We start from the raw sequence: 26,207 nt of genomic DNA on the forward strand, positions 1-26,207 counted from the left end.
GATCCATTTCATCATGGTGCCTGTAATGCAGGGGTCGGGAACCTTTTTGGCTACATAATATAATTTTATCCAACTAAATGTGTTCATTTTTAAGCAAGACCAACAATTTTAGAATATAGTAAGAATTTGTTCTTTTTAATCAGACTATAAGAAAGTTTTCTGTATTATACATTATTAATGCTGTAATTTCTGTAATGTTTTCCTTAAAATGCCAGTGAATCTTTTTTTTAAATAAATTATTTTTTGTTAAAAATGTCTCAGAGCCAGATGCTGTCATCGAAAGAGCCACATCTGGCTGCCAAGCCATCAGCTCCCTACCCCTGTTCTAATGGTATTTTAGCCACAAGTACAACAATAAATCAAAATGGCTGACCAACAATGATGAGTTAGAATGCCTCACTAAAACACTTCATCAGTCCTACTACCCATCACACAAATGATCCTTCTAATTGCTGCCCTCCCCCTAAAGAAATGAACTAGTCTTCTTTACTGGGTAAAAATAAGACACTGCGTGGGCACAGAAAACAAAAGCCAGCCAGGTACAAGTAACGTAACACCAAAGGTCATTGGTGCATAAAGTCACATGACCGGGCTCCTCCACTCTTGTGACACCTTTCATTTCGCTCCGCCTTCTTCGGGCCTGACAGGGATCACGTTGCCAGGTTGAACGGTATTTGATTGTAAATTAAATTATGAATTCGAGTATATTGCACCAAACAACCCACTGAAGGAAGTCATAATAAAAAACGCGTAAAGGGATCGTTAGGTACCCTGCACTTTCTATTCAAGGTAAAAATAAAAAATAAAAAAACGTTGTCATGAAGGTATTACATTTACAACAGATTTTATTGTTGTTGTCGGTGGTATACAGTGATTGTACCTATACTTTTTTATTTCAGTTAAATACAAGAATGGAATAGAATACGCAAAACCCCTTAATGCCTGCTTATCCTTCACCTGAGCGACAAGTAGGGTGACGTGAAAGCATCGGTAGCATCTGGCAACCATGCACCAGGCGGCAGCGAGTGTCAGGTGTCTCGAAGTTTCCTCAAACCTCTACGGAAGTACGCACAGGTAAGACAGCTCTCGGACCAATGCTATACAAAAAAAACACCACACGGTTAAATATAAATACTATTTGTCATATGTTAGCGCACATCGGATAGTTTTTGCCAGCTAGTTAGCCGCGGTGCTCACTCTTTAGAGATGAACCACAAACCTGTCCGTCTGCCTTCATGACGCTGAGCTCATGAATACAAATATTACATCGTATTTTGTGGATTACTATTTCATTTACAATAGTTTTTAAGCTGTTTATCACAACTTTTTATATACAGATGTGCATTACATATGTAGGGGCCAATCTAAGGAGGCTTCTCAATTTCTTCTATCCTGCCTTTCAATACACAGCTGCTGTTTCTTAATCTTCAGATTCCTTCTTATGAATAAAGAAGTGCACACTCCTTATGACTTATGAGTCATTCTAGATCTTAATGTGGAGGTGCTGTGGTTTTAAAGTTGAAAGCAGGAGTGTCCAAAATGCGGCCCGGGGGGTATTTTTGTAGTAGAAATGTAATTTAAATCCCAATAAAAATTATATATATATATATTATTATATACACATATAGGTTATTAATCCAATACAAAAATACATAAAAATATAAAAGAGGCTCCCCACCTCCTTTAATATTCAGTATGAGGACAACCCTGGTCTAAAGTTACGTTCAATATGCATCTTGTGCTAATGCAAAGTAATGAAGTTTTTGTATGTATTATTTAATGTGCCAACAGAGCTGAATGTCACTCCCCTTATTTTGTAACCCAGAAGGAAGTGAGGTGTCCCGTTTTCGATGCATCATAACCTGTCGTCATAATAACTTTTCACAAGGTCCAGTATGTGGACACACCCTAATCGCGTCAGAATTTCACTTCATTCCAACAGAAAAAAACCTCACTGCATTATTATCTTTGAATTTCTTCTGGCTCACAGATCACTTGATCATTTGTTTCAGAGGAAAATGATGACAAATTCATAAAGACTAGACTGCAAGCGACATGATAATGTTTCAAACCAGTGGTTTGTTTCAATTCACATGTCCAAAGTCCACAGTCGGTCACCATCCGAGTGATTATGTAAGAGCAAATGACCAAGTGATTGAGACAATCAGTACCTGGCGGCGGATATTGCACAGTGCACTTGTAAAAGCAGTAAAACACTTACACCGCTTTGCTTTGTTTACAAAGATGACTGGCACATTGCCGCTCCCTTGGAGGGTTTGAAGTGAGCGCAAAACCTCAAAAGATAGAAAGGCCTGCTCAACCACAACATTCTTTATATTGTACACATTTTTCAAACAGGAAATTATGAGCATTTTAATACAAATATGTTGCTGTCATAAAATGAGTGTTGCAGGCGTGCTGGAGCCTATCCCAGCTGTTTTCGGGCGAGAGCGGGGTACACCCTGGACTGGTGGCCAGCCAATCACAGGGCACATATAGACAAACAACCATTCACACTCACATTCATACCTATGGACAATTTGGAGTGGCCAATTAACCTAGCATGTTTTTGGAATGTGGGAGGAAACCGGAGTACCTGGTGAAAACCCACACATGCACGGGGAGAACATGCAAATGCTACACACAGATGCCCGAGGGTGGAATCGAACCCCTGTCTTCGTGCTAACCACTCGTCACCACCGTGCAGTCCATCCATGAAAACAGTATTATCTGTATGTTTTAGGCAATACAAAATATTCACACACATCAGCTTTGACTCGGGAAAATAGTGATGGGATATATTTGCTTCTTTTTCTGACCTGAACCAACTTGTTTGGGGGACCTGGCTTCAACCACGGCTTTTCCAATGGTCGTCATGCTGTGACCCATTTATGCCATTTTTATTTGTATTCATTGCATCACGTTTTATTTACACTTTTATTTTTATTTACTTGTATTTTTTTATTAACCCTTTTATTTAGTCTTATAAATGAAAAAACCTGCAAACCCACATTTTCCAATGGTCATTAAGTCGCAACCCACTTTTACTTTTAACTTATTTTTACTACTTTCATTTCTTTTAACACTTAAGTACTTTTATCTTTATATTGTAATGACCATGGGCTCTAATTTCGTAGACCAGGCGTAGGCACGGCGCACGGGGTATGGCCAACGCATTTTGCAATTTTCGTGAGCAGCGCAGTCACCTGCCTGTGAATTTTTGGTGACGTGTGTACACTGCGCGCCAATTTCAGCCAATTTACCACTGCTCAGGGTGCGCTTCGCCTGCACCAATAATAAACCAGGTCGGAGCTGGCAAGCTTTCAGAGCACTTTTTGGCATGCTGTTTTGTCATTGCGGCAAGCTGAAAATGTTGACACCTCCCCAGTGCGCCACTTGCTGCGTGGGGTGCACCACGCTCGGGCCACCCTGCGCCTGTACGAAATTAGAGCCACTTTGAGACCAATTCAGAACGCCTATACCATCATTTCTGGACTAAAGTCATACTCGATTCCAAAATATACACACTATTAGTCAAACGTTAAATGACACTGTCATTTAATAACAAAGTGTCTCCAAAATTTTGAATGGTAGTTTTAGTTTTTATACTGGCATGAACCAAGAATTGAACATTGTCGGTGGCCACCAGAGGGTGCTCTAGGCTTGTGACAATTACATAAGTATATGCTGTTGCTCTGTGATTCAGTGGTCTGGAATGAGAGTGGGAGCTTGGTGAACTTGCGTAGCGGTAACTTGCTTGTCAGACTGGCTGGCTTATGTTAATTTCTCTATTCAGCCTCTCTGGTATGTTCTTTACGCTATTGTGTAGCTGAATACGTGTGAATATGTTGCATTAACATAGCGGCCGCCTATTCAGCCTGTTGTTGTGTATGCCATTAGTGTAGTTGAATAACTTGCATTTCCAGGTTCAGTGTCTGCTCTTGCTCTTAAATTTAGTGAAATAGATTTCTAAAGAAATGTGACTCAAGTCCAGACATACCTGTGTTTTTTCCTTCTTCATGATCCATTTTTGGTTTAACTGAGGAATGATGGAATAATAACACTTTTATAGATACATCCTATTGCCTTGATGTCTTTTCCTAGTTCTTCAGACTCCTCACTGATGATTTATAGAGCGCTGTATGAACACCAGCTGTGCGACTCTTTCCCACAAGCAGTCTACTAAACACAGAAAAGGTAATGGAGGGTTATCATCTGTCTGCTACTCTTCTAAGACGGCTTGGTCAGACTAAATCTAAACAGCGACTTGTGTGTTTTGCGCCATGCGGTGATGAGCGAATGCTTGCGCTGGCCTTCCCAAAATAACAGCTTAGATGTTTCATCCAGCAAGTTTCAACTCGTACAATTATGGAATGCAATATTCAAAATAACACCGACCATGTTTATTTTGACTTCTGCAGCACAAAACTCCGGCAGAGATGTTGTGACGTGCTGTGATGTTTGTGTTGTGTAGGCATTGAGGTATCTGCAGAGATGGAACCTTCTCCCTTCAGTCGACAGACGTGGGTGTCGCAGTCGCTGCGTGTCACGGCGAAGGAGTTGTCGCTGGTCGGCGGGCGAGGGAAGAACAACGCCATTGCTGAGCGCTTCGCCAAGTGAGTCGACAAAACGACTTTTGTATGTGCTACTATGGACAATCAGGCTTGAGGAATCTGCAAGGAAAACTACCACAGATAGTTAATAGCATGCTTGATATTGGCTTTTTACTGATGACTGATATTGGCAGTAGGAAAGAAAAAGTGCCATATTTATTTCAAACATTTTATCTCAGCAAAATAGTCACAAAAAAAATCATGAGCAAAATTTTGAAAAGTAAGACGTACGAGTTTTAATAAATTCACTAATAAGAATCGCATTAAATCATGCTGGCAATGATACAATTTGGGAAGCTGCATATTTCTATGTGCCACATAAAGTGCAAAGCCTGAAACTCTGGACTAATGCAATTTGTCAAATAATAAACTGGTATTTGATAGAGCACATCTCTACCCATGGCTTGCATGATTCCTTCTCGGTGGGATTATTGTATTAGAAGAAGACAATATTGACAGTGTTCCCTCGTTTATCACAGGGGATAGGTTCCCAAAATAGCCCGCAATAAGTGAAATCTGCAAAGTAGCCAGCCAGCTATATATACTGATATATGTATATATATATATTTACAATTATGATATATGTTTTAAGGCTATAAAACCCCTCACAATACACTTTTCTCAGACAGGCATTAACAATTTCTAACATTTCTTTTTTCTTTAAACACTCAAAAGTGACATTTTGTTAGAATTGTAATGATCAACCTACTAGGTTAGACACAAGAAATTATTAAGTGACTCAGGCCTATTTCACTCTGACAGTGTGCCTCTTCGTCCAGGCGCTGTTTGGCTGTAGCGTTTTTGTATCCTTGTTAAAACATTGCTCGTGTCATCATATTTTCCTCACATGGTTAGCTTGTTGCTGTGTGGAGCATGACATCATAACCTGCACGCTAATATCATTATCGGCAGAAAAAAACGATGTTGATACGAACCGGTGTCTCATTTTTATGTATCAGGCAATAACCGATGTGAGCTGCAATTAAATTTGTATCTGCTGCTATTATTGAATTCCCTATTAATTAATATGTGCATTCATTTCAGCAGTTAAATAATAGTTCAGACCAGTGTTTATTACTAGTGTGCTGATATCATTATTGGCAGAAAAATATCAGCAGTATCAGCCAATAACTGATGTGAAACAAAATCTCATTTGCTCGTATCTACCGATAACCGGTATCTCATTTTTATGCCAGTATTAGCTGATGACAAGTGTGAAGTGTCCATTAAGAGAATTGTCTAATGGGCAAAAGGGTAATAAACAGATTGTACAATGCTTGGAAGAAAGAGGCATTATTTGTAGTAAATCATTTTTGGACCACTAGCTAAGTAAAATGGGATAATTTTCCTTGGGAATTGCTTTCAAAGACATCTGCTCATTGGTATCATTACTTCTTTTTCAGGTACCAGAAAGCTGCCGACGACGTGAATGCAGATAAGAGAAAGGGGGTATGTACTGCAACATTTTAAGACGCTGTTTGGTTCTCATTGCCTTTGGTTCTCATTGTTTTAACATTGAGTCAAGACAAAAGTCAGTACAGTACAAACGTACTACAAAATATATCATACTGTAAGTTGGGCTGTGTCTTTTGTTTTAAAGTCAACAGAGTTGCCGTTCACATATTTTTTAAATAATCACAAAGTCCAGGAAAGAAAATCAAGTGTCATACATAATGTATTGGTTTCCATGCCACACCACAAATTACCACAAATTACATGTACCCTGTAATTCACGATTTCAATTGCATTTCACCTGCAGATAGATATTATTATAATTATTATATAATTATAATACCCTACGTGCCTTTTTGTCTTAAAAGCTCCAATCTATGTGTTTGAAAGGCTTAAAGCTGGACTTTAAGCCTTTTCTGTATGTATGTAAATGAAAATACGCCCGATGTGGAAAAAAAAGGCATTTTTAAGGATGCCTACACGGACCCTCTTAACAGTGTTGGATTTTTGCATTGCTAAAATACGGGAAATGTATTTGTAACACTCCTACTTGTGTGTTTTGACCTGGACACGCTACACTAGATGATGACTGTGTCACTGCTACTGGACCGTGCTGTCCAGAGGAGTACAAAATGTCCTTATTTTGCATATTTTCCCCATAAATGTCACTTAAAAGGAGTTTCAAATGAAGCCATCAGTTGTACTTGTAGTTAACAGGTGTACTACAACTGCATGACCACCACATATCCGAAAGGCAATGACGTCACTGACAGGCAGACTGTAACGTTTTTACCGTGTTTCATAACACATCCATATAAAGTCTGGATTGATTCAATCAATTACCTTTTAAACGTTGTTGGATTGATATATGGAAACAAGAACCCACATCGATCTAGTCGAATGGTAGGAATATAAATCGATGTTGTAAATGAACTGTTACACCCCAAAGAATTCATTTTAAGAAGATGCTTAGCCATAGGCTAGATACTATGAAAGGCCACATACTATCTGTAGTTTAACTTTATTGGTGGACATTTTTTTTGATTATATAGATACCTGATCCGAATCAACACATGTAGTTTTCTTAAACGGTGTACTTAATGATATTCTTGACTAATTGTGTTGTCCTGTCTGACCTCCAATTGGCCACTTGGGAAGGCTATTAAAGCGATAATCCTTTCGCAGTCAGTCTAATCCCCTTGCAATGCTCTCTGGGGTTATGACTGCACGTTAGCAGCTTTGTCTTAATGAAAGAGCAACTAAACGAGCTTGGACCGGATAACCCAGCAGCCACCATCATGAAGGAAATCAAGGTAATGTGGCTGCCTCCACGTAGACAGATCAGTCGACCAAGTAAAATAATAATATATGTGGAAGTCATTTCAACAGAGGTGCAACTTTGTTAATATCGTGTCCTTAGGTAGCTGCGGCTGATTGGAAGAAGCGGTGTAAAGACCATCTGGCGCGTGTGTGTGTGTGTGTGTGTGCGCGCAGAAGAGTTCTTACAATGTAAGTCATTGAATTTCAAGGATAAAGTGTTGCTAGGTTTTGCTGAAATGGAAGCCAAAAGGTGAAGTTTACACACCCGTGCCATGTTTTTGTCATGTAAAAACCTTTATACCAGTCAGAAAGGGCATACAAACCTCTCCTTGCTCAAAGAAAGTCCGAAAACTTCACATCAGGCGTTTTAGTCACACTTTATACTCCAGTGTTCATAAATTGGATCTCGTCTTGACCGTTCGTTTGAACGTGAAAACAACATTTATTATTACCTTTATTACATTGTAATCTGTTTTTAGCATTTTTTATTCTTCCCTTTTAAACTCCTATTTGCTTAGTGATATTGTATTTTTTTCAAAGACACATAAAATATTTGTACAAAGAAAAACTATATTTAAATATTTATTTAATAATACCAAATGAATATAAGTCACATTAAATTACATTCTTTAAATAATTTCATATTGTTATTTATATGAAATGTTCTGAATGTATTCATTTCTTTTATAAATTATTTAATTTTCTTTAATTTCTAAAACGTCCACGACCCCAGTGAGGATAAGCAGCATAGGAAATGGATGTATGGATATCTAAAACTTGATTATTAAGGTGAAAGATAATGAAGTAAGTGTAACCCTACTTTTGGCCCACTCTGTGTTTTTACATTCATTCATTCATTTTCTACCGCTTATCCTCACAAGGGTCGCGGGGGTGCTGGAGCCGATCCGGCCAGCCAATCACAGGGCACATATAGACAAACAACCATTCACACTCACATTCATACCTATGGACAATTTGGAGTGGCCAATTAACCTAGCATGTTTTTGGAATGTGGGAGGAAACCGGAGTACCCGGAGAAAACCCACGCATGCACGGGGAGAACATGCATGCATGCAAACTCCACACAGAGATGGTGGAATTGAACTTGGGTCTCCTAGCTGTAAGGCCTGCATGCTAACCACTCGACTGCCGTGCAGCCCTCTTTTTTTACTATTGAAATAATATTCCATTCATTTTCTATGCTGCTTGTCCTCAGTAGGATCACGGGGGTATGCTTGAGCCTATACCAGCTGAATACGTTTCAGAAGCAGGGTTCACCAGCCAGTCATAGACCACATATAAACAAAGTACCATTCACATTCACATTCATACTTATGGACAACTTAGAGTCACCAATGAGCCTAACAGGCAATCTAAGATGGGTGATATTAAATATATTAAAAATATTGATGTTTCTTCTAGGCGGCACGGTTGTCAAGTGGTTAGCGCGCAGACCTCACAGCTAGGAGACCAGGGTTCAATTCCACCCTCGGCCATCTCTGTGTGGAGTTTGCATGTTCTCCCCGTGCATGCGTGGGTTTTCTCCGGGTACTCCGGTTTCCTCCCACATTCCAAAAACATGCTAGGTTAATGACTCCAAATTGTCCATAGGTATGAATGTGAGTGTGAATGGTTGTTTGTCTATATGTGCCCTGCGATTGGCTGGCAACCAGTCCAGGGTGTACCCCGCCTCTCGCCAAAAGACAGCTGGGATAGGCTCCAGCACACCTGCGACCCTTGTGAGGAAAAGCGGTAGAAAATGAATGAATGAATGAATGTTTCTTCTAAGCACAATGTAAAAAAACAAGCATATCGTTCTTATCGATATGGATTTGATGCAGAGGTCTCGTGTTTCAAGATGCCGCCGCCCGAGTGCAAGCTAGTTAAGGCAGCTCTGTGTCGCCTGCAGCTTTTTTAGTGTTTAATAGTGCTAAATTCCTTGTTGTTTTTGTGACATACTGACCCCTTGTGCAGCTAGGGATCTTACTACGATTGTAGCTTGCCGCTTGCTACATGTTGAAATGGTGATAAACATCGGCAAAGGTTCTTTTACAATGCCAGATGACAACGTGCAGGTCCTGCGTGAAAAAAGACGAGAAGCACGTTTATTATTGCACACAGCTCATCAGACATTATCAACACACAAAGAACACACAAAATGAAGAGCACCATTTGCCATCTAACTGAATAAAATCTTCCATATGCAGTTGCTGTTGCATTGGTGACTATATCTTCCTGACTCACGAGGCAGGTATTTCAGTTTGTTGGGAGATTTTGTGGCTATGTGTGCAGAGGCTGACACCCCATTAGAAAAGTTAGCCACTTTGTTACCAATAAAGAATCTAATACTGATATGGGTTAAGATTTGTAGCGTTTTAATTTTTTTTTACCAAGACTACACTGAATGGAATTATATTGCCCAACCCTAGCAACAATTCAAACTGGTGAATATTTACATGGATTAGCAAATGATTCAACATCTGATAAAACATGAGTGACGTTACTGTGAAGATCATTAGTTATGCTTACTTACTTACATTTATATGCTTCTTTCGGTCTCTGCTCTGCCGCTGGAGTTTTGTATCAGAGTAGAATCCTCTTACCCTTCATGTCGAGTCTGGTCCTTGACCACACGTGGTTTCTAGGGCTTCACACCCCTTAGCATTTACCCCTTACAACTTCATTTAAGGGGAATCGGGACATCAGGCATGTTGAATTGTGCAAATGTAAAAATGATGTTCCTTAATGTAACTTATGAAGCATTTCTGAAACAAATCCACCATACCATACCATACACGTGAGCACACGGGTACCCTCTTGGACCAGCTAATCATATACACTCTTTCCTGATGTTTTATTCATCATAAAGCAAACGCTGTGGTCACAAAGATGAATAAAAGCCATAAAAGGGATCATAGTTAAAAGGTACCGTCTGTGCAAATAGCAGATTGACAAGGTGTATAGCAAGACAGATAGAGATACAGGACTGTAGATCACAATGAAGACCATCATTAAAAAACTTAGAAAGTGTGGTGCAGGGACGTTACCAACACCTTCCGATATCTTCAAAATCGGTGTAAAGTCCCGAAGAAATGTGATCAGGGAGGCTGCCAAAAAGCCCACGGGGACATTAAAGGAGCTGCGGGGATTTTTGGCAAGTATTGCTTGTGTACTACATATGATACTACTTGTATGCGTCTGTTAAGGAAAAGATAAAACATATATGAAATATTCCATTGCGAAACAGCCTAAGTCAGGACACACAGCGATTTGAATGTATTGTTTACTGTGGTTGCTATGGAGATGTTGTGATTTAAAGGTCTTGCTACAATCGATCGGCATAAGCGAAAATAGTCATTGCTTGTGCATTTACTTGCAATTTTGTTCAGCAATCGATGGGCGTGGGTCTCAACGTGTATTTTTTTATGGGCCCTACAATTCCTTGTAGCACCGTTGCCAAAAATGTAAATAGAATGCATGGTTATCCTCCATGTGGGCATAGTTGTTGTTTTCATATGATATTTTATACTCTAATCAAACAGCTGCTGCTGTGATATAATTTAGTTGTATGTCTTGTACGTCAATTAAGCTTTCACGTGTGCGCAAAACTTTCTTCCGGTGGCTAACGATGTAAATTTCTAGAGCATAGAAAAACTGTTTGACTTGGTAAATACAGTTTTGAACATTAGAGCCCTGTATAACACCTGTATACGCTCTTATTACGCTCTTATTACCCAATATAGTAGACATATTACGAGAAAATGAGCCATTTAATACTCATGCTCATTTGTGTTGCTATAAAATGTGCTCCGGTGCAGTTCATTCAAAGCTGCATAAAAGCCCTATTTCAGCAATCAAGTCTGGTGCTTGTGTGTCTCGCCAAACATGACAGTAACATTACTGACACATAGTGACCAGTGCCGAATACTACATATCATCACAACATCTTTTAATGAGTTCTCCGAATGTCTTAAACAGGCATCCCATCCCTCATTTATCACAGTTAATTGGTTACAAACCCGCTAAATAAATTCTGCCATGTAGGATTCAATATTCAATATTCATTCACTTTCTACCGCTTATCCTTACGAGGGTCACGGGGGTGCTGGAGCCTATCCCAGCTGTCTTTGGGCGAGAGGCGGGGTACATCCTGGACTGGTGGCCAGCCAATCACAGGGCACATATAGACAAACAACCATTCACACTCACATTCATACCTATGGACAATTTGGAGTGGCCAATTAACCTAGCATGTTTTTGGAATGTGGGAGGAAACTGGAGTACCCGGAGAAAACCAACGCATGCACGGGGAGAACATGCAAACTCCACGCAGAGACGGCCGAAAGTGGGATTGAACTCGGGTCTCCTAGCTGTGAGGTCTGCGCGCTAACCACTCGACCGCCATGCAGCCAGGTTTCAATATTAACATTACCATTATCAGAACTCTGTAGAAATTAAACAGCATCCCTTTAGTCACTTTTACACTCGTATTATTCTTTGTTTACAACACATTGCTCACATTGCATTACACGATTTAGGCCAAAGCGCTCGTATTTTGTTGTGTAGGTTGAGAAGGTCTTGTGACGGTTGCTAATAGAGACAGCCTGTGCGCATGAATAAACTTGCCTAACTATAGTCATAGCTCCTGTCCTGCCATGCCATCAACGAGCATCTTGAAACCTTCAGAGACAGACGTCATTTATTGTTTAACTTCCCTGATTCTGTCTGCTTAGAGGAAGTGCAATGTAGCTCATCGAAGACGGGGCACTCTGTTGTTTCTACACTATGAATCCGGAGTTGTTTAATCATATTGGTCATACAACCTCTTAGGAATTATATCATTGTGTTGCAAATGTTGCACTCACCCAACAGCTCTTTTTTATGAACTTAAGCCAAAGGTTTTAGCTGCTGCTACTTCTTTGGTGTTCGTGGCTACTTCTTATTTCTTCCAGTTGGTGCAATGCCAGGAGAATCGCAATGTTTGTCCTGGTTCCCATCAATGCTCGCGACTCGATGCCCAACTTTTTGCCCAACTTTTGCTCCCTCAGTTGACATGAAAAAATGACAATGATAACAAATATTACAGGTCTCAAGTTTAAACAAATATTTATTGAAATGTACACTATGAAACACTGAACACAGTAGAATTCAGCTTTCTTAAACACACATTTAAACGGCATTATCAACTTTAAAAGGAATAAATATTCAACCATGTGCAAAACATTTCTGTTGTAGTTTAAGTTTTATCTAACATCCATGTGATGACTGCTCTTCTGCAGTGAGATGCACTCCCCTGCCTCCACACACACAAACACATCACACTGACACAATTTAGTACGATATATAAAACATTTCTCTCATCATTAAATTTAGTGTTGTGCACGCTAAAGACCTCTGATAAGCAGACACGGCTGTTCCAATCCGTTCTGTGTGTGTGCTTGCGTGCTCGGAGAGAGCGCACACACATTAATATGACACGCATTTAGCCATGGGACTGAATTGCCAAGGTTGCCATTAAAGCGGTGTTGGTAACAGCTGTACATATTAGCCTCCAACTACATCAACAGCTCCCTAATTCCAACGGTAGGCACTTTTAAAGATGAAGCATTCAGCAGCATTCCTGGTTTTCAGGTCCACAAACTAAACTATATTTTCAAGCATGTATATTGCATGCAGTTGGCGTTCATGTTTCCTATTTCAAAGGTGGCAATATTTCAACTAAGTTTAACTGTTAGAGGCTAATTAAAAGGTGAAAACATACCCTTGTTGTGATTCAACGTTGTGGTTTAAACGGCATTATCAACTTTAAAAGGAAAAAATATTCCTTTTTCCTGATATTCCTGATTCACGCGACTGCGTGTGTTGCAGGGTCCTCCGGCAACACAAAGCTGTAAATCATGCGGCGGAAAAATACATCGGCGAACCCACACGCATATTGGCCGATACCAATTCAAGTAAAGAACGCAAATATCGTCCCAATATATCGGCCGGCCGATGTATCGGTCGATCCTTAATTACAAACACTGAACAATCCCCTCCCAACCGATACAGGTTGAATTGGCGATGAACGCCGGTGAACGTTGGCTGAATTCTCTCTTACAGAGCATGAATGGAAGCTAGCAGGAGTTAGCTTGTGTGGTTGTGTGTGCTCTACTCGGGCTCGATCAGTATATTTTCACCACGTATTTCACGGCTTTAATGTAAGGAACGTTTTACAGTGCACGGTGGCCATGTGGAAGTTCTGGGTGAAAAAATATGAGAACCACATTTATTTTTTAACGTATCTCGTCTTAGCCGTAAGTATTCTCCACATTCTCCACACACACGGAACACACGCGTTGTTTGCTCCATGTCGGCGTAAACAAAACAAGAATGTCATAAAAATATCTTCCATATGCTGTTGGAATCGCATTGGTGACTACATCTTCCTTAACCACAAGTACAGGCATTACAGGTGGTTGAAGATTTAGTAGCAACAAGTAACAAGTGTATTTGTTATATGGCATAAGGTTTGTAGCTTTTTATACAAGACTCTTATATTTGATATCGTGATACATCCTAAAAAAATGTTGTTATATATATGCTAAGGTCCATGTCGCCCAACTCTAGTACCAAAGTACTCTTACTTTCATTATGTTTTGGCATATTTCCACAGCATTTCAGTCCAGCTTCAGCTTTTGAACAGCTCCTGTGTTTCATACTATATTTCAATGTCAAAGCTTCAGCTTTTCAGAAGTCACACGCAATGTCTGCTGACATTGCATCATCTAGTTATTATAGTTTTTGATGGAATGAAGCAGAGAAATTGGAAGGATGAAGTTTTCCTGTATGTGTCAGACCACCTTTTAATGTGAAATATACTACTTTTCAATTTATGACATTTACGTACTCCACACTTTGAGCATGGCTGATGTGTATTTAGTCATCTCCTACTGCATAAAGTTTTGCGTGTGTGTTTTCCAAGTAGAAAAGATTGAGCCTTGTCAGACTAAATGCGTCACCAAGAGCAGCTTTTAATGCAGAAGTCTGGCGCGTGCGTGCCAGCTTGGAATAAAGAGCTTTCTATCCCCGAGTAAACAAAGAGTTAACTATGAATGTACATCCATTTCCTGCTCTTTACGTTGGTTTCTGCCCGTCTTGCCTGGTGTCAAAGGGGTTGGACTAAAGTGGTGGGAGCATATTTAGTCTGGTGGCTAACATCTGGCTGAATTCCACCTCTCACTGATGTGTAGAAGACGACCAGGAGGAGGACACTCGCATACCTCGCTGCCTGTTTTGTTTTTACCATTCGCTGGTTGCCACACCCACAGGTTTATTCACCATTTCTTCTTAAAATTGTCTTATTATGTTGTTTCTTGGATTGTGATGCGGCCATGTGCTACTTCTGTCATTCTGTATCATGTCATTAGTAGTAGTGATTTATGAATATGATGTTGAAATGGCTACAACTATGGCTACAACTCTAGTACACATTGTGTAGACAACGCTGAGATTGAAGAACTTTTTATCAGGGTGGGATCCTAGATCCTCTTTTCTTGGACTTGCCATTCCTCTTTCACAATTCAGGAAGTTTGTGAAGGTCACACATAGCCTGCTGTTGCATGAACGGGGAACAGAGCCCTCTTCAGTGTTTTTTAGTAAAGGTGAAATGATTGTGTTGGGAATGGAATGTGCCGGCATGCTCGGCCCTGTTAGTGCCATCTTGAGCCGGCCGTCGCCTCTAGCTGCCTCAACAAAGACAACTTCAGTATTTCCTGGCTTTCAACAGCTGCTCATAGTTAGAGCATAGAAAGCCTGTTTAAAACCTTCTAAATATGATAACATTATTAGAGCCTTCTAAACCAGTGGTTCCCACCTGGTGGGTTGGGACTCAAAGGTGGGTCGCAGAGCTGTTTTTAGGGTATTGCAGGTCTTTGCTTCATTACCTGATGTTTGTGAATGCAACTTACTTACTGCGCCTTGGCAAGGTGCATGCCATGTTTCTTGGCAACTGTCCCTTAAAATATAAGATATATGAGAACCTTTGAGTTGAAAAATTGCTGCAATTTGGGCAGCCAAACCAGGAAAGAACCACTGCTCTAGTCTACGCTTGTCTTGAGGTAGTAGACATAACAAGAGAACTTGTCATATAGGTGCAAAAGCTCTTTGCTCCTTTTCTCTCCATTTTTGCTGTTGTTTTTTGCAAATAGTTCAACTTTCTTCATAACTGTTTATTACGGAGGATAGGTTCCCCAAATAGCCCGCAATAAGTGAACTTGCCAACTTTATTTTTTACAATTACACCGTATGTGTTTTAAGGCTGTAAAAGCTGTCGGCATACACTTGGTAATGGTAATGGTAATGGTTTTATTTCATTGGAACATGCATCAGTTTCACATTTAGTTCTTCCCTGAGATCATATTTCTCCTCTCTTGTAGAGAAGTATTGGATGACATTTTTAGCTAATTGGTTATTTTTAGCCTTATGCATTATTTTAGCTGTTTGAAGATGAACTATATCAGCAAGTTGAAGTATTTGTGATTTTAGAAATAAGGAGTTAGTATGTTCTCTGTAGGCGGCATTATGAATTATCCTTACTGACCTTTTTTGCAGTACATTTAGCGAGTGAAGATGGCTTTTATAGTTATTAGCCCATATTACCACACAATAAGTAAGATATGGTAGAACCAGAGAGCAATAAAGAGTGTGGAGTGATTTCTGATTGAGAACAAATTTTGCTTTGTTCAATATTGAAATATTTCTGGCCACCTTATGTTGTATGTTGTACACTTCATAAACTTCTCAGACAAGCATTAACATTTTCGCACATTTCTCTTTTTTCTCATTGATTTTATGAAGTGATTTGAGCCTTTTCTGAAAAGCACTTAAAATTAGCTTGTGTATGAATTGTGTTTTATAAATGAACTAGCATTTCGTTACCCCTAGAATGACTTTTTCTCATAATATGCAACCTTTTTATCATAAAATTTGGATTTTGTTTTTGTACAAATTTTTGTAAATTTTTTCCCCATATTTGCAGGTGTTTATTTTTTGTTTTTGTGTGTTAAATGATTGTTTTTAGATGTTTTAAAAATGTACCGCAGGCCAACAAAAAACTAATAACAGGCTCATATGGCCTGCAAATGGCCTCCGGGATGCACTTTGGACACCTCTGGTTGTAATCTTCTAAATCTCCCCTTAGATACCAAGATCATTCATGTAGAGCTTGCACATCCAGAGAAAAGGGTTAATTATATTCTTCTGTGCGGGTTTAAGAGGTTGTAAAATGTTTGCGTTGTCTTGCAGGGCTTTGAGAGCGCATCCTCCCTTCGATCAAATAACCTGAGTGCTTTAAAGAAGCGCTGGGAGCAAGCCGGGAGCGTTGGCGCGCAGGACAAGGCTCCGTTCATCTCCTCGCCGATTTTATCTCACGGTGCACCACACGTCCCTGCCGGAGCCGCTTCTGTGAGCGAGCAACCCCCTCCTCCGAAGAGCCCAGAGTGCCCCTCGCTGGAAGAACTGCCGAGTCCGACCACAGACGTTGCGAAGCCCTGCGCTACTCCGCCAGCAGCAGAACAAGAAGAGGAGGAGGAAGAAGAATACGAAGAAGAGGAGAAGGGGATGGACAAAGATGTGCCGACACACTTGGAGACACCAGAAAATCTTGAAGAGCAAGTTCCAGCCAGTCCCCGTGCCTCCTGGGAGCCAGCAAGCGTGCTATTAAACGATCTGAAGATGAGGTTTGAGAGGGCGGATGACACACCAGAAAAGGTGAGCCTCTGCTTTGATGATTTAGTTCCTAATTTCATCACACTTTATGTGATAAAATACACTTTAATTCCATCACACACAACACACACAAACATCTTACCGCGATCAACATCCTCAACACCTCAACATCCTTTGCAATCAAGCAAAAACGGCAATAATGTAAGCTACCCAGCATGCTTTAGTTGTACAGTAATCCCTCACCGCTTCATGTTTTCAATTTGGCGGCTTCACTTTAATAAGCCGCCACTTTAAAACTGCATATTTGAGGACATTTAACTTTTTGCCTAAATGAAGTATTTTCAAGCACAAAAATGTCTAAATGAAGTAAAAATATAAAGCATTCAAAGACACATTCAAGTGGGTTGCGGTGATGTGTAGTTCTCCAGACAGATCACTAGGTGTCAGTAATGTTATCCTGATGGTGAAGTAAAAAAAAATGTATGCCTTTCTCTTTTGCATGTTTTGTCTACTGTATTGGGTAATACAAGTGACTATAGGGGTGTTATGTTTAGAGTCTTGAACAAACTGAATTTAAAAACGGGTTTTATATGTTCTAACTACCAAAATATTCTAGTTATAAGGAAAAGCAGGGATTAGCTTAGGTGTAATTTTGTCATGTGTTGTGCGTAGATGCTATGCCCACATGTTGCTGTGGGGTTTGGTACGTTACAATCAATGAAAATGAACTGGATCAATTTGCCGGCCTTAATATATTACCATGTGCATGGTATTTGTTCCTCCTCTCTATTGTAGGCTGCGCCTAGAAATTCTGTCCATGAAAATTGTGAACAGAATCGGTGACAAAGGGCAGCCTTGGCGGAGGCCAACGTTTACCGGAAACAGGCTTGACTTACTACTGGCAATGCGAACCAGACTCCTGCCCCGTTTGTACAAGGACCGGATAGCACGTAGTAGCGCGCCACCAATCGCGTACTCCCAGAGCACCCCCCAAAGGACGCCACGAGGGACACGGTCGAATACCTTTTCCAGGTCTACAAAGCACATGTAGACTGGTTGGGCAAACTCCCATGCACCCTCAAACACCCTCATGAGGGTGTAGAGCTGGTCCAGTGTTCCACGACCAGGACGAAAACCGCATTGGACCTCCTGTAACAAAGTGTGGACCAACGGTCTTACCCTTCTCTCCAGCACCCTGGAATAGACTTTCCCAGGGAGGCTGAGGAGTGTGATCCCTCTGTAGTTGGAACACACCCTCCTGTCACCCTTCTTGAAAAGGGGGACCACCACCCCTGTCTGCCACTCCAAAGGTACTGTTCCCGACTTCCACGCAATGTTGAAGAGACGTGACAGCCAAGGAAGTCCCTCAACATGTGCGGGAATCCACTGTGCTAAATGTTCCTTCATTCTTTTTCATTCAGCCTATCTCCTCTCATGGCGCTGTAAAAAAAGGAAAAACAGTCCCTCGAGTCGTCACCTTGGCCATCGGAGGAATGTAGGAACATTCCTGACCTCAGGCTGTTTTCATCCTTGAGACTTGTTATCTCCAGCTTTCCTAGCAGCGCTCCCACTGGATCGTATTCGCCATCACCCACGCTTCTCCCCTCGATGCATTTCCCCCCGTCTACTCAATAAAGCATTGTAACTAAAACTCCACGGGAAGCTAACATTTTCAGTGTGGTGGGGGTGAAAGGCAGGAAGGCACGTGGAAGTGGCCTGCTAGGAACGATAAGCTTAAAAATAAAGGCGCGGATTGAATAATGCTGGTGCGTAAACATCTCATCTTTGTGTTTCCTCCATCCAGGGTGGCAGACCCATTCTTAAAAGCACCTCATCAGAAGATATGGACCACACCTCTGGTGAGATTGCTTTGGCATTTATGCCCCTTTCAGGATCAAATGAATCCACATGATGGATGCTTATTTCACATTGATGTGACCTTCGCGCTACAATGAACACGTGATGTGCTTGTGTTCCAGTCGTGTGTGAACGTGTGCTGGAGAAGTCCTCGCTGAGGGAGAAGCTGGCCAAATACAATGCTGCTGCTTGTAAACAAAGCTCCTCTAAAACTGTGAGTTTCATACAAATCTTCCAATTCACTCTCATCGGCCTTCTAGTCCAACACTGTGCAGATTTAAGCAAATGTTCCTCTTTTTGGCCAAAGTGAAGCATTTTCAAGCATAGAAATGTAATAATAAATCTAATTAATATAATAACAACAAATTAATATAATAATAATATATAATATAACAAATAATAAAAACTAAATAATAATAAAAATACAAAATAAATAAATAATAAATAAATAAATAAATAAATAAATAAATCAAATGTCTAATAAGGCATTCAGAAGACATTGAGATGATGTGTAGTATTATACAGGTACACCGGTCAACCTGTGTCAGTAATGTTATATTAATGAGACAGCCACTGCAGGAAGTACTGTACAGAACAGGAAGTAAAAAAAAAAAAGAACAAGGAACTCTCCCAATGCTAACATGTGTGAGTCTTAGTTCATATTTATATCATAGTTTTTTATTATATCTACTATATTGGGTAATAGGAGTTTGACTGTGACCATAGGGGTGTTACTTCATGTTTAGAGGGCTCTAATTACATTAAAAAGACTATTTAGAATGTAGTAAACATGTTTTCACTGCTAAAACTACAAAAATATTTCTTTTATAAATATTATAAATTCTAATTTGCATACATTTATGTAATTCAGTTATCAATCCAATTCATAAATTGAATAAATGAGGGATTACTGGATATATAAAAATACACACATTGAATTTTTCATTGCAAATTGAGTGTGTTGATGATGCTTATGGGATGTTAATGACCTAGAATAGTCAAGTTGCTGCTCGGCGGCTCTTTTATCTTTTTGCATTTTTTATTGTGTAATGAACGTACATATATTGCAATTGTAAATGTTTACTGACTGATACACTACTACTAATCTGTCACCAGTTGTCAGCGTCCATTTGCAAAACACGAATCTCCAATTTTTGTGATATTTTATTTCCACATTTGGACTTCCAGCCATGCTTGCCATGCTTTTCATTGAACTTTCAAATTTACATAATTGGTCATGACATTTAACTCCAGCCAAAGTGGAGTGAAGCAGACATCTATGGCGGTCCAAATGTATCAGTGTATCAAATTGGAAGCACTAATCAGTTTGATAAAATGTTTTTACATATCGAGGCATGATTGTGCTTAATGTGCATACTGATCCATCTCTGCTTCTATTGTCGAATAGCAAATAGAAGAAAAGAATATAACAGCCACTTTGTTTCCTCCTTGGCTCTTGCGTGTCCCTCAGTCTGTTTCGCCAGAGGTGCTTCCCTCCAAAATGTCCATGCCTGCCATCCAGAAGTTCCTACCTTCACCCGAGTGCAATGGTGAGTCACTGGAATTACTTGACAAATGACAAAGCTGGGCGGCACGGCGGTCGAGTGGTTAGCGCGCAGACCTCACAGCTAGGAGACCAGGGTTCAATTCCCACCCTCGGCCATCTCTGTGTGGAGTTTGCATGTTCTCCCCGTGCATGCGTGGGTTTTCTCCGGGTACTCCGGTTTCCTCCCACATTCCAAAAACATGCTAGGTTAATTGGCCACTCCAAATTGTCCATAGGTATGAATGTGAGTGTGAATGGTTGTTTGTCTATATGTGCCCTGTGATTGGCTGGCCACCAGTCCAGGGTGTACCCCGCCTCACGCCCGAAGACAGCTGGGATAGGCTCCAGCACCCCCGCGTGAGGAAAAAGCGGTAGAAAATGAATGAATGAATGAATGAATGAATGACAAAGCTGTTGACTGCACGGCAGACAAGTGGTTAGCGCGCAGGCGAACCAAGTTCAATTCCACCCTCAGCCATCTCTGTGTGCAGTTTGCATGTTCTCCCCATCCGTGTGTGGGTTTTCTCTGGGTTTCCTCCCACATTCCAAAAACATGCTAGGTTAATTGGCGACTCCAAATTGTCCATAGGTATGACTGTGAGTGTGAATGGTTGTTTGTCTATATGTGCCCTGGCGACCAGTACAGGGTGTACACCGCCTCTCGCCCGAAGACAGCTGGGATAGGCTCCAGCTCCCCCGCCACTCTTGTGAGAATAAGCGGTAGAAAATGAATGAATGAATGAATGACAAAGCTGTTTGTGCTCCACTTTGGATACGAGTCCATGTGGTGGAAGCAGGAAAAATGCACGTAAAAGCATATGACTATGAATACAGTTGATCACAGCTTATAAAATGGCTTCAAATTTTTTTTTGAAGGAAAATAATTGCCAAAAACATTTTTGAAATGAACTAAAGAAATATGCAATAGATCACTTCAATTTCAATAATAATAATACATAATATAATTCCCCTCTGTTGTGTTGAAAAGTCGCATGGTGTGGGGGAGGGACCTGCTCATTCTATCAGTGGAGCGGGGCAGTGATAGAAATCGGCCACAGTGATAGAAATCGGCCACAGTGATAGTCATCTGCCACTGAAACTGCTCTTCTGTAGGAACGTTGTACTTCGCATTGGATGCAATTAGTCTTGCATTAAGCCCATGCAGCTTTGTTGTTTAATGTAGACAAAAATCCAAAACTGTTTACTTGACCGTAACTCAGCCAGAATGTACCCCATGGACTCATAACATATAACACGAGATGGTGTGTTTTGCATGTTCCAGGGGGCAGCAGCAGTGAGCCCGCCAAAGCGTCCAGGGTGAGTCCGGTAGCCCAGTGATCATGCTAAACTCCAAACTTGGATTCGCACCCGCGTTGATACGTCTTTATCTCTGTGAGTTTAGAAGTTCTGCCCTCCAGCCAAGGAGACGTGTGTGGCTTGCCAGAAGACCGTCTACCCGGTGGAGAGGCTGGCGGCCCTTCAGCACGTCTACCACAAGAGCTGCTTCCGCTGCCTTCACTGCAGCACCAAGCTCAGGTTGCTACACCATTACCCCACACACACACACACACACATCTTCAGTTGTTTTAGTCATGTTTTTCACCAAATACTTGGACTTACTTTGTCATGGTGAAAAAGCCAATGATTGTATCAACTGATTTTTGTGTCCTCTCCAACCATTGGGGCAGAGAGCATTCATCATCTAAATGTCCTTACCTGCTAAACAGATTTTTATTATACTATTATTTGGCTTTATTTTATATTTTTGTTATGCAACTCTGGAGCAACCGGACCGGAGCAGGAGGGGATAGAAAAGAAGAAAAAAGAAAACAGTCATCACTTTGCCGCCCTAAGTTAGCAACTTCATTCTTAAAATGACGTTTTTCCTAATATTATGACTTTTTTCCCCCGTAAAATGCCATCTTTGGCGGCACGGCGGATGAGTGGTTAGCGCGCAGACCTCACAGCTAGGAGACCAGGGTTCAATTCCACCCTCGGCCATCTCTGTGTGGAGTTTGCATGTTCTCCCCGTGCATCCCTGGTTTCCTCCCACATTCCAAAAACATGCTAGGTTAATTGGTGACTCCAAATTGTCCATATGCAATAATGAGTGTGAATGGTTGTTTGTCTATATGTGCCCTGTGATTGGCTGGCGACCAGTCCAGGGTGTACCACGCCTCTCGCCTGAAGACAGCTGCTCCAGCACCCCCACGACCCTCGTGAGGAAAAGCGGTAGAAAATGAATGAATGAATGAAAATGCCAACTTTTTTCTCATAATATGACTTTAGTCTTGTAATATATTTTTTTCCCAACCTAATAAAAAAAAAACAACATTATTTGTTTTGCTTCTGATAATACCAGGACAAATATCTTTGTTCTTTTAATATTTCATATTTATGCATCTGATTTTATTCTCATAAAATTATGACTTTTTTCCCGGTAGATGACAATTTTTCCCCAACTTTTATTTTTATTTTTAGGATGTGCCGCGAGCCAGTTAAAAACAGCTGCGGGCCACAAATGGCCCCCCAAGCGGCATTTTGGACACCAAAGGTATATTGGATAAGAGTTAGCCTTGATGCTGGAATTTCGACATTAAAAGTCTTTCTAATAAGCGCCAATAGGAACACTATTAGCATTAATGCTAATGAGCTGTGTTTGGCCACGCCCATCTCTTAATGTCTCCACCAAGTGCCATTGTGTACTGTATCCAACGTAATAGATGCCATGTATCGCATACTACAATACAACATTATGTCGTGGGACAAAACGCGTCGCTATGTGATGCTACAGTGCTAACGTTTTAACAGCCACATCATGCTAGGTTAGCCTATTGACTGAAGGACAAAATGATCAAACTTCTTGCTCCCACGTCTGTAGCTGACTGACGGATAGATTAAGGTGTGTAGCGAAGCCTGCTTTAAGTCCCTATATGTGGCCCCGGGTGTCATTTAAAGATGTGTAGCGAAGCCTGTTGCCTCGGAAGTTGTACAACATGGCTAATTGTAAACGGAAATAATTCACGCAAAAAAATTTTTAGGTTGCAGAATTTGGAATTCAGACCAAATTTTCAAAAATCTTATGATTTGAGATCCCCGACACAAAGGAATTGGGCTCGCGATTGCCGAGATCCGACTTTTTTGTCCCCTTTGCTGCTGATAAAAACATGTTGGTGCTGTTAGAAGATGAATGGCGTAATATTTGACATGAGCAGCATTTCTCTTCCTTCCAGCCTGGGCAACTTTGCCTCCCTTCACGGCAACGTGTACTGCAAGCCGCATTTCAGCCAGCTCTTTAAAGCCAAAGGCAACTACGACGAGGGATTTGGTCATCGGCCTCACAAGGAGCTGTGGCAGCATCGCAAGGACGGAGATGAAGAAGACGAGGAGGTGCCAAAGCCCAAAGAACAAGCAGCACCAGCGAGGAGGCCGTCGGTGGAGAGCGTACCCGAGAAGCAGCGCACGCCGTCCGTGGAGGCGTTGCCACCTGTGAAAGCCCCGGGCGTCTCCGCCCACAGGGAGACGACAAAGCAAACACCTGCTAGTGCCGCAGAGAAGCCGTCCGAGACCCGCAGGTTGAGGATCGCGTGGCCTCCCCCTGCTGGCGCCGCTCACTCCGGCACAGGAATACGCAGCCCGGCCGCCGAGGGGGCGGCTTCTGGCCGCACTTGGAGGGCCAAGTGGCCTCCGGAGGACGATTCGCCGTTATCTTCATCATCGACGTCGTCCCAAAGTGCAGAGCGTGCTGAGCTGAAGAGCCTGAGGAGGAGCTCCTCTCTCAAGGAGCGCATTCGACCTTTTACAGTGGCTGCCAAGCTCGACCCCGAACCTTCCCCCACCCTCAGGGAGCCTCGACGCCCCCTCAAGGCCCTGAAAGAATGGAGAGCATCGCTGGAGGGAAAACCCCAAGAGAAGGTGGTGCTGCAGAGCAAGGCAGACGAGGACGAGAAGATCGATGAAGAAGCAACAAGTTCAAAGGAAAGCAACCCGGAGGAGGCAGAGACTCGGCAGGAAGGAGGTCCACACGCACAGGAAGGAAGTCCGGCGGCGGAAGAAGGCTCGCTCAGGAGCATCTCTCCCGACATCTCCACGTCGCCCTCACCTCCTGCCCTGCCAAAACACAACCGCACCTCGCAGGATGTCGGCTTCTGGGAGGAGGACAAAGAGGAGAGTGGCGATGAGGAGATGACTCCCGAGGACATCATCAAGAGGAACCGTTACTACGACGACGATGACGATGACGACGACTGAGTGACAAGAACATCTCATCGGCTGCTTATGTTGCTACAGCTGCCTCTCATTCCCGACTTCATGTCTTCCTGCAATCAAACTGGAACTTTCTCAGGTGTTCAAAATATGAATTTTAAGCCTTAACTCCCAATTTTGTGTGAATGGACAACAATGGTGTTGCCAACATACTTTCAGCCTATGGAACGTACCAATCTTCTTACTGTCACACTAATGGACAGATCTCCTGATTAATTGATATCTTTTCTGACTTTTTAGTGTTCGGTCTTCTGCATGAGCTCCAAAAAAGTTTTTGTACGTAAAAAGTGCCACTGATGAAACGTTTTCTCATTTTTTAAAAATCACTCAAGTCCAACAGTGCTTTTTAAAACGTTGTTAAAACACAATAAAATGTAGAGTTATTAAAGACAATCACCTGCCTCGATGTTTATTTCACTATTTGTCACTATTATTTTTATTTGTACTTTCAGTATACATTCAGAGTCCCGGACATGCAAATTTGCAGTTTTTTTTCGTTTTTCACAACCAAGTTTAGGAAAACTTAACCACGAGCACTTAAATGTAGAACTATCATAAACAAGTAAACACTTCTGAGACGTGTATGCTATTAATATACATCCATAAAATCAGAAGATTAACACACCAAACTTGGTCTAGCATCCGGCTAACCTTACCGACTCCAAACAGGGCAAGTATTATTCGTGATTATGACTCTTGTTGGTGCTCGTATCTTTCAAATTAATTTAGCACAGCTGCTTACGTTAGCGCGATTGTTGTGTGTTACACTTCCCTCGTGGCGTCTTTTGGGGGGGGTGCTCCTACGTGCTATCCGGTCCTTGTACAAACGGGGCAGGAGTCTGGTTCGCATTGCCAGTAGTAAGTCCAGCCTGTTTGCGGTGAACGTTGGCCTCCGCCAAGGCTGCCCTTTGTCACTGATTCTGTTCACAATTTTCATGGACAGAATTTCTAGGCGCAGCCAAGGTGTTGAGGGAGTCCGGTTCGGGGGCCTTAGAATCTCATCTCTGCTACTTGCAGATGATGTGGTGCTAGTGGCCTCTTCGGGCTGTGACCTTCAGCGTTTACTGAGAAGGTTTGCATCTGAGTGTGAAGCTTCTGGGATGAGACTCAGTACCTCCAAATCAGAGTTCATTTACGCCAATAAATTATTTTCCAGGATACGTAAAAACGTAATTTGCGTGTACAGCTTCTACAAGAGCTTTATGAAGTCACTCCGCTTATTTTATTTACAAAAACAGGATAGCTGATACCATGTATTGAGACGGCCATTTCTATTTCGGGGATTCAAAATCTTTTCATAAATACCTATGTAGATGTTATATTTTTCTGTAAAGTTGAATATTTATGAAACCAAAACATGCATGTGTCATAAGTATGCCGAAAAAAATCATCTTTCACATAATTTTTGGCATGTGTGCACCAAATCCTCTCCCCGTGCATGCGTG

General features: G+C 41.5%; 1 protein-coding gene and 1 long non-coding RNA gene across 4 annotated transcripts; one reads left to right on the forward strand and one right to left on the reverse strand.

The window, feature by feature from the left end:
* The first annotated feature begins 954 nt into the window (after positions 1-954).
* LOC131106268 (LIM domain and actin-binding protein 1-like) lies at positions 955-25,155 on the forward strand. Of its 3 annotated transcripts, XM_058055177.1 has the most exons (11): positions 1,010-1,074; positions 4,105-4,197; positions 4,475-4,616; positions 6,017-6,062; positions 16,671-17,135; positions 18,898-18,952; positions 19,073-19,164; positions 20,422-20,500; positions 21,779-21,813; positions 21,899-22,032; positions 23,730-25,155. In XM_058055177.1, the coding sequence occupies exons 2-11, from the start codon at positions 4,143-4,145 to the stop codon at positions 24,745-24,747; spliced, it is 2,121 nt and encodes a 706-aa protein (XP_057911160.1). In that variant the 5' UTR covers positions 1,010-1,074; positions 4,105-4,142; the 3' UTR covers positions 24,748-25,155. The 3 variants fall into 3 exon arrangements, with proteins under 3 accessions (XP_057911162.1, XP_057911160.1, XP_057911163.1); XM_058055179.1 differs by lacking the exon at positions 4,105-4,197 and having other exon boundaries at positions 955-1,074; XM_058055180.1 differs by lacking the exons at positions 1,010-1,074; positions 4,105-4,197; positions 4,475-4,616; positions 6,017-6,062 and adding an exon at positions 10,327-10,539.
* On the reverse strand, positions 4,382-10,826 carry LOC131106269 (uncharacterized). Its single transcript, XR_009120062.1, has 2 exons — positions 9,349-10,826; positions 4,382-4,685 (listed from the first exon to the last, which is right to left on the reverse strand). It is a non-coding gene; the product is annotated as an uncharacterized LOC131106269 (long non-coding RNA).
* Positions 25,156-26,207: the final 1,052 nt, after the last annotated feature.

The sequence above is a fragment of the Doryrhamphus excisus genome, chromosome 18, assembly GCF_030265055.1.
Source record: "Doryrhamphus excisus isolate RoL2022-K1 chromosome 18, RoL_Dexc_1.0, whole genome shotgun sequence".
In the NCBI taxonomy this organism is placed as follows: domain Eukaryota; kingdom Metazoa; phylum Chordata; class Actinopteri; order Syngnathiformes; family Syngnathidae; genus Doryrhamphus; species Doryrhamphus excisus.

Excerpts from the sequence above, each read along its gene's own strand:
- LOC131106268 (XM_058055177.1), top strand. The coding sequence starts at position 4,143 with ATGAACACCAGCTGTGCGACTCTTTCCCACAAGCAGTCTACTAAACAC. Across the intron at positions 4,198-4,474 it reads GTCTACTAAACACAGAAAAG|GCATTGAGGTATCTGCAGAG; the intron begins GTAATGGAGGGT and ends TGTGTTGTGTAG. Across the intron at positions 18,953-19,072 it reads AGATATGGACCACACCTCTG|TCGTGTGTGAACGTGTGCTG; the intron begins GTGAGATTGCTT and ends CTTGTGTTCCAG.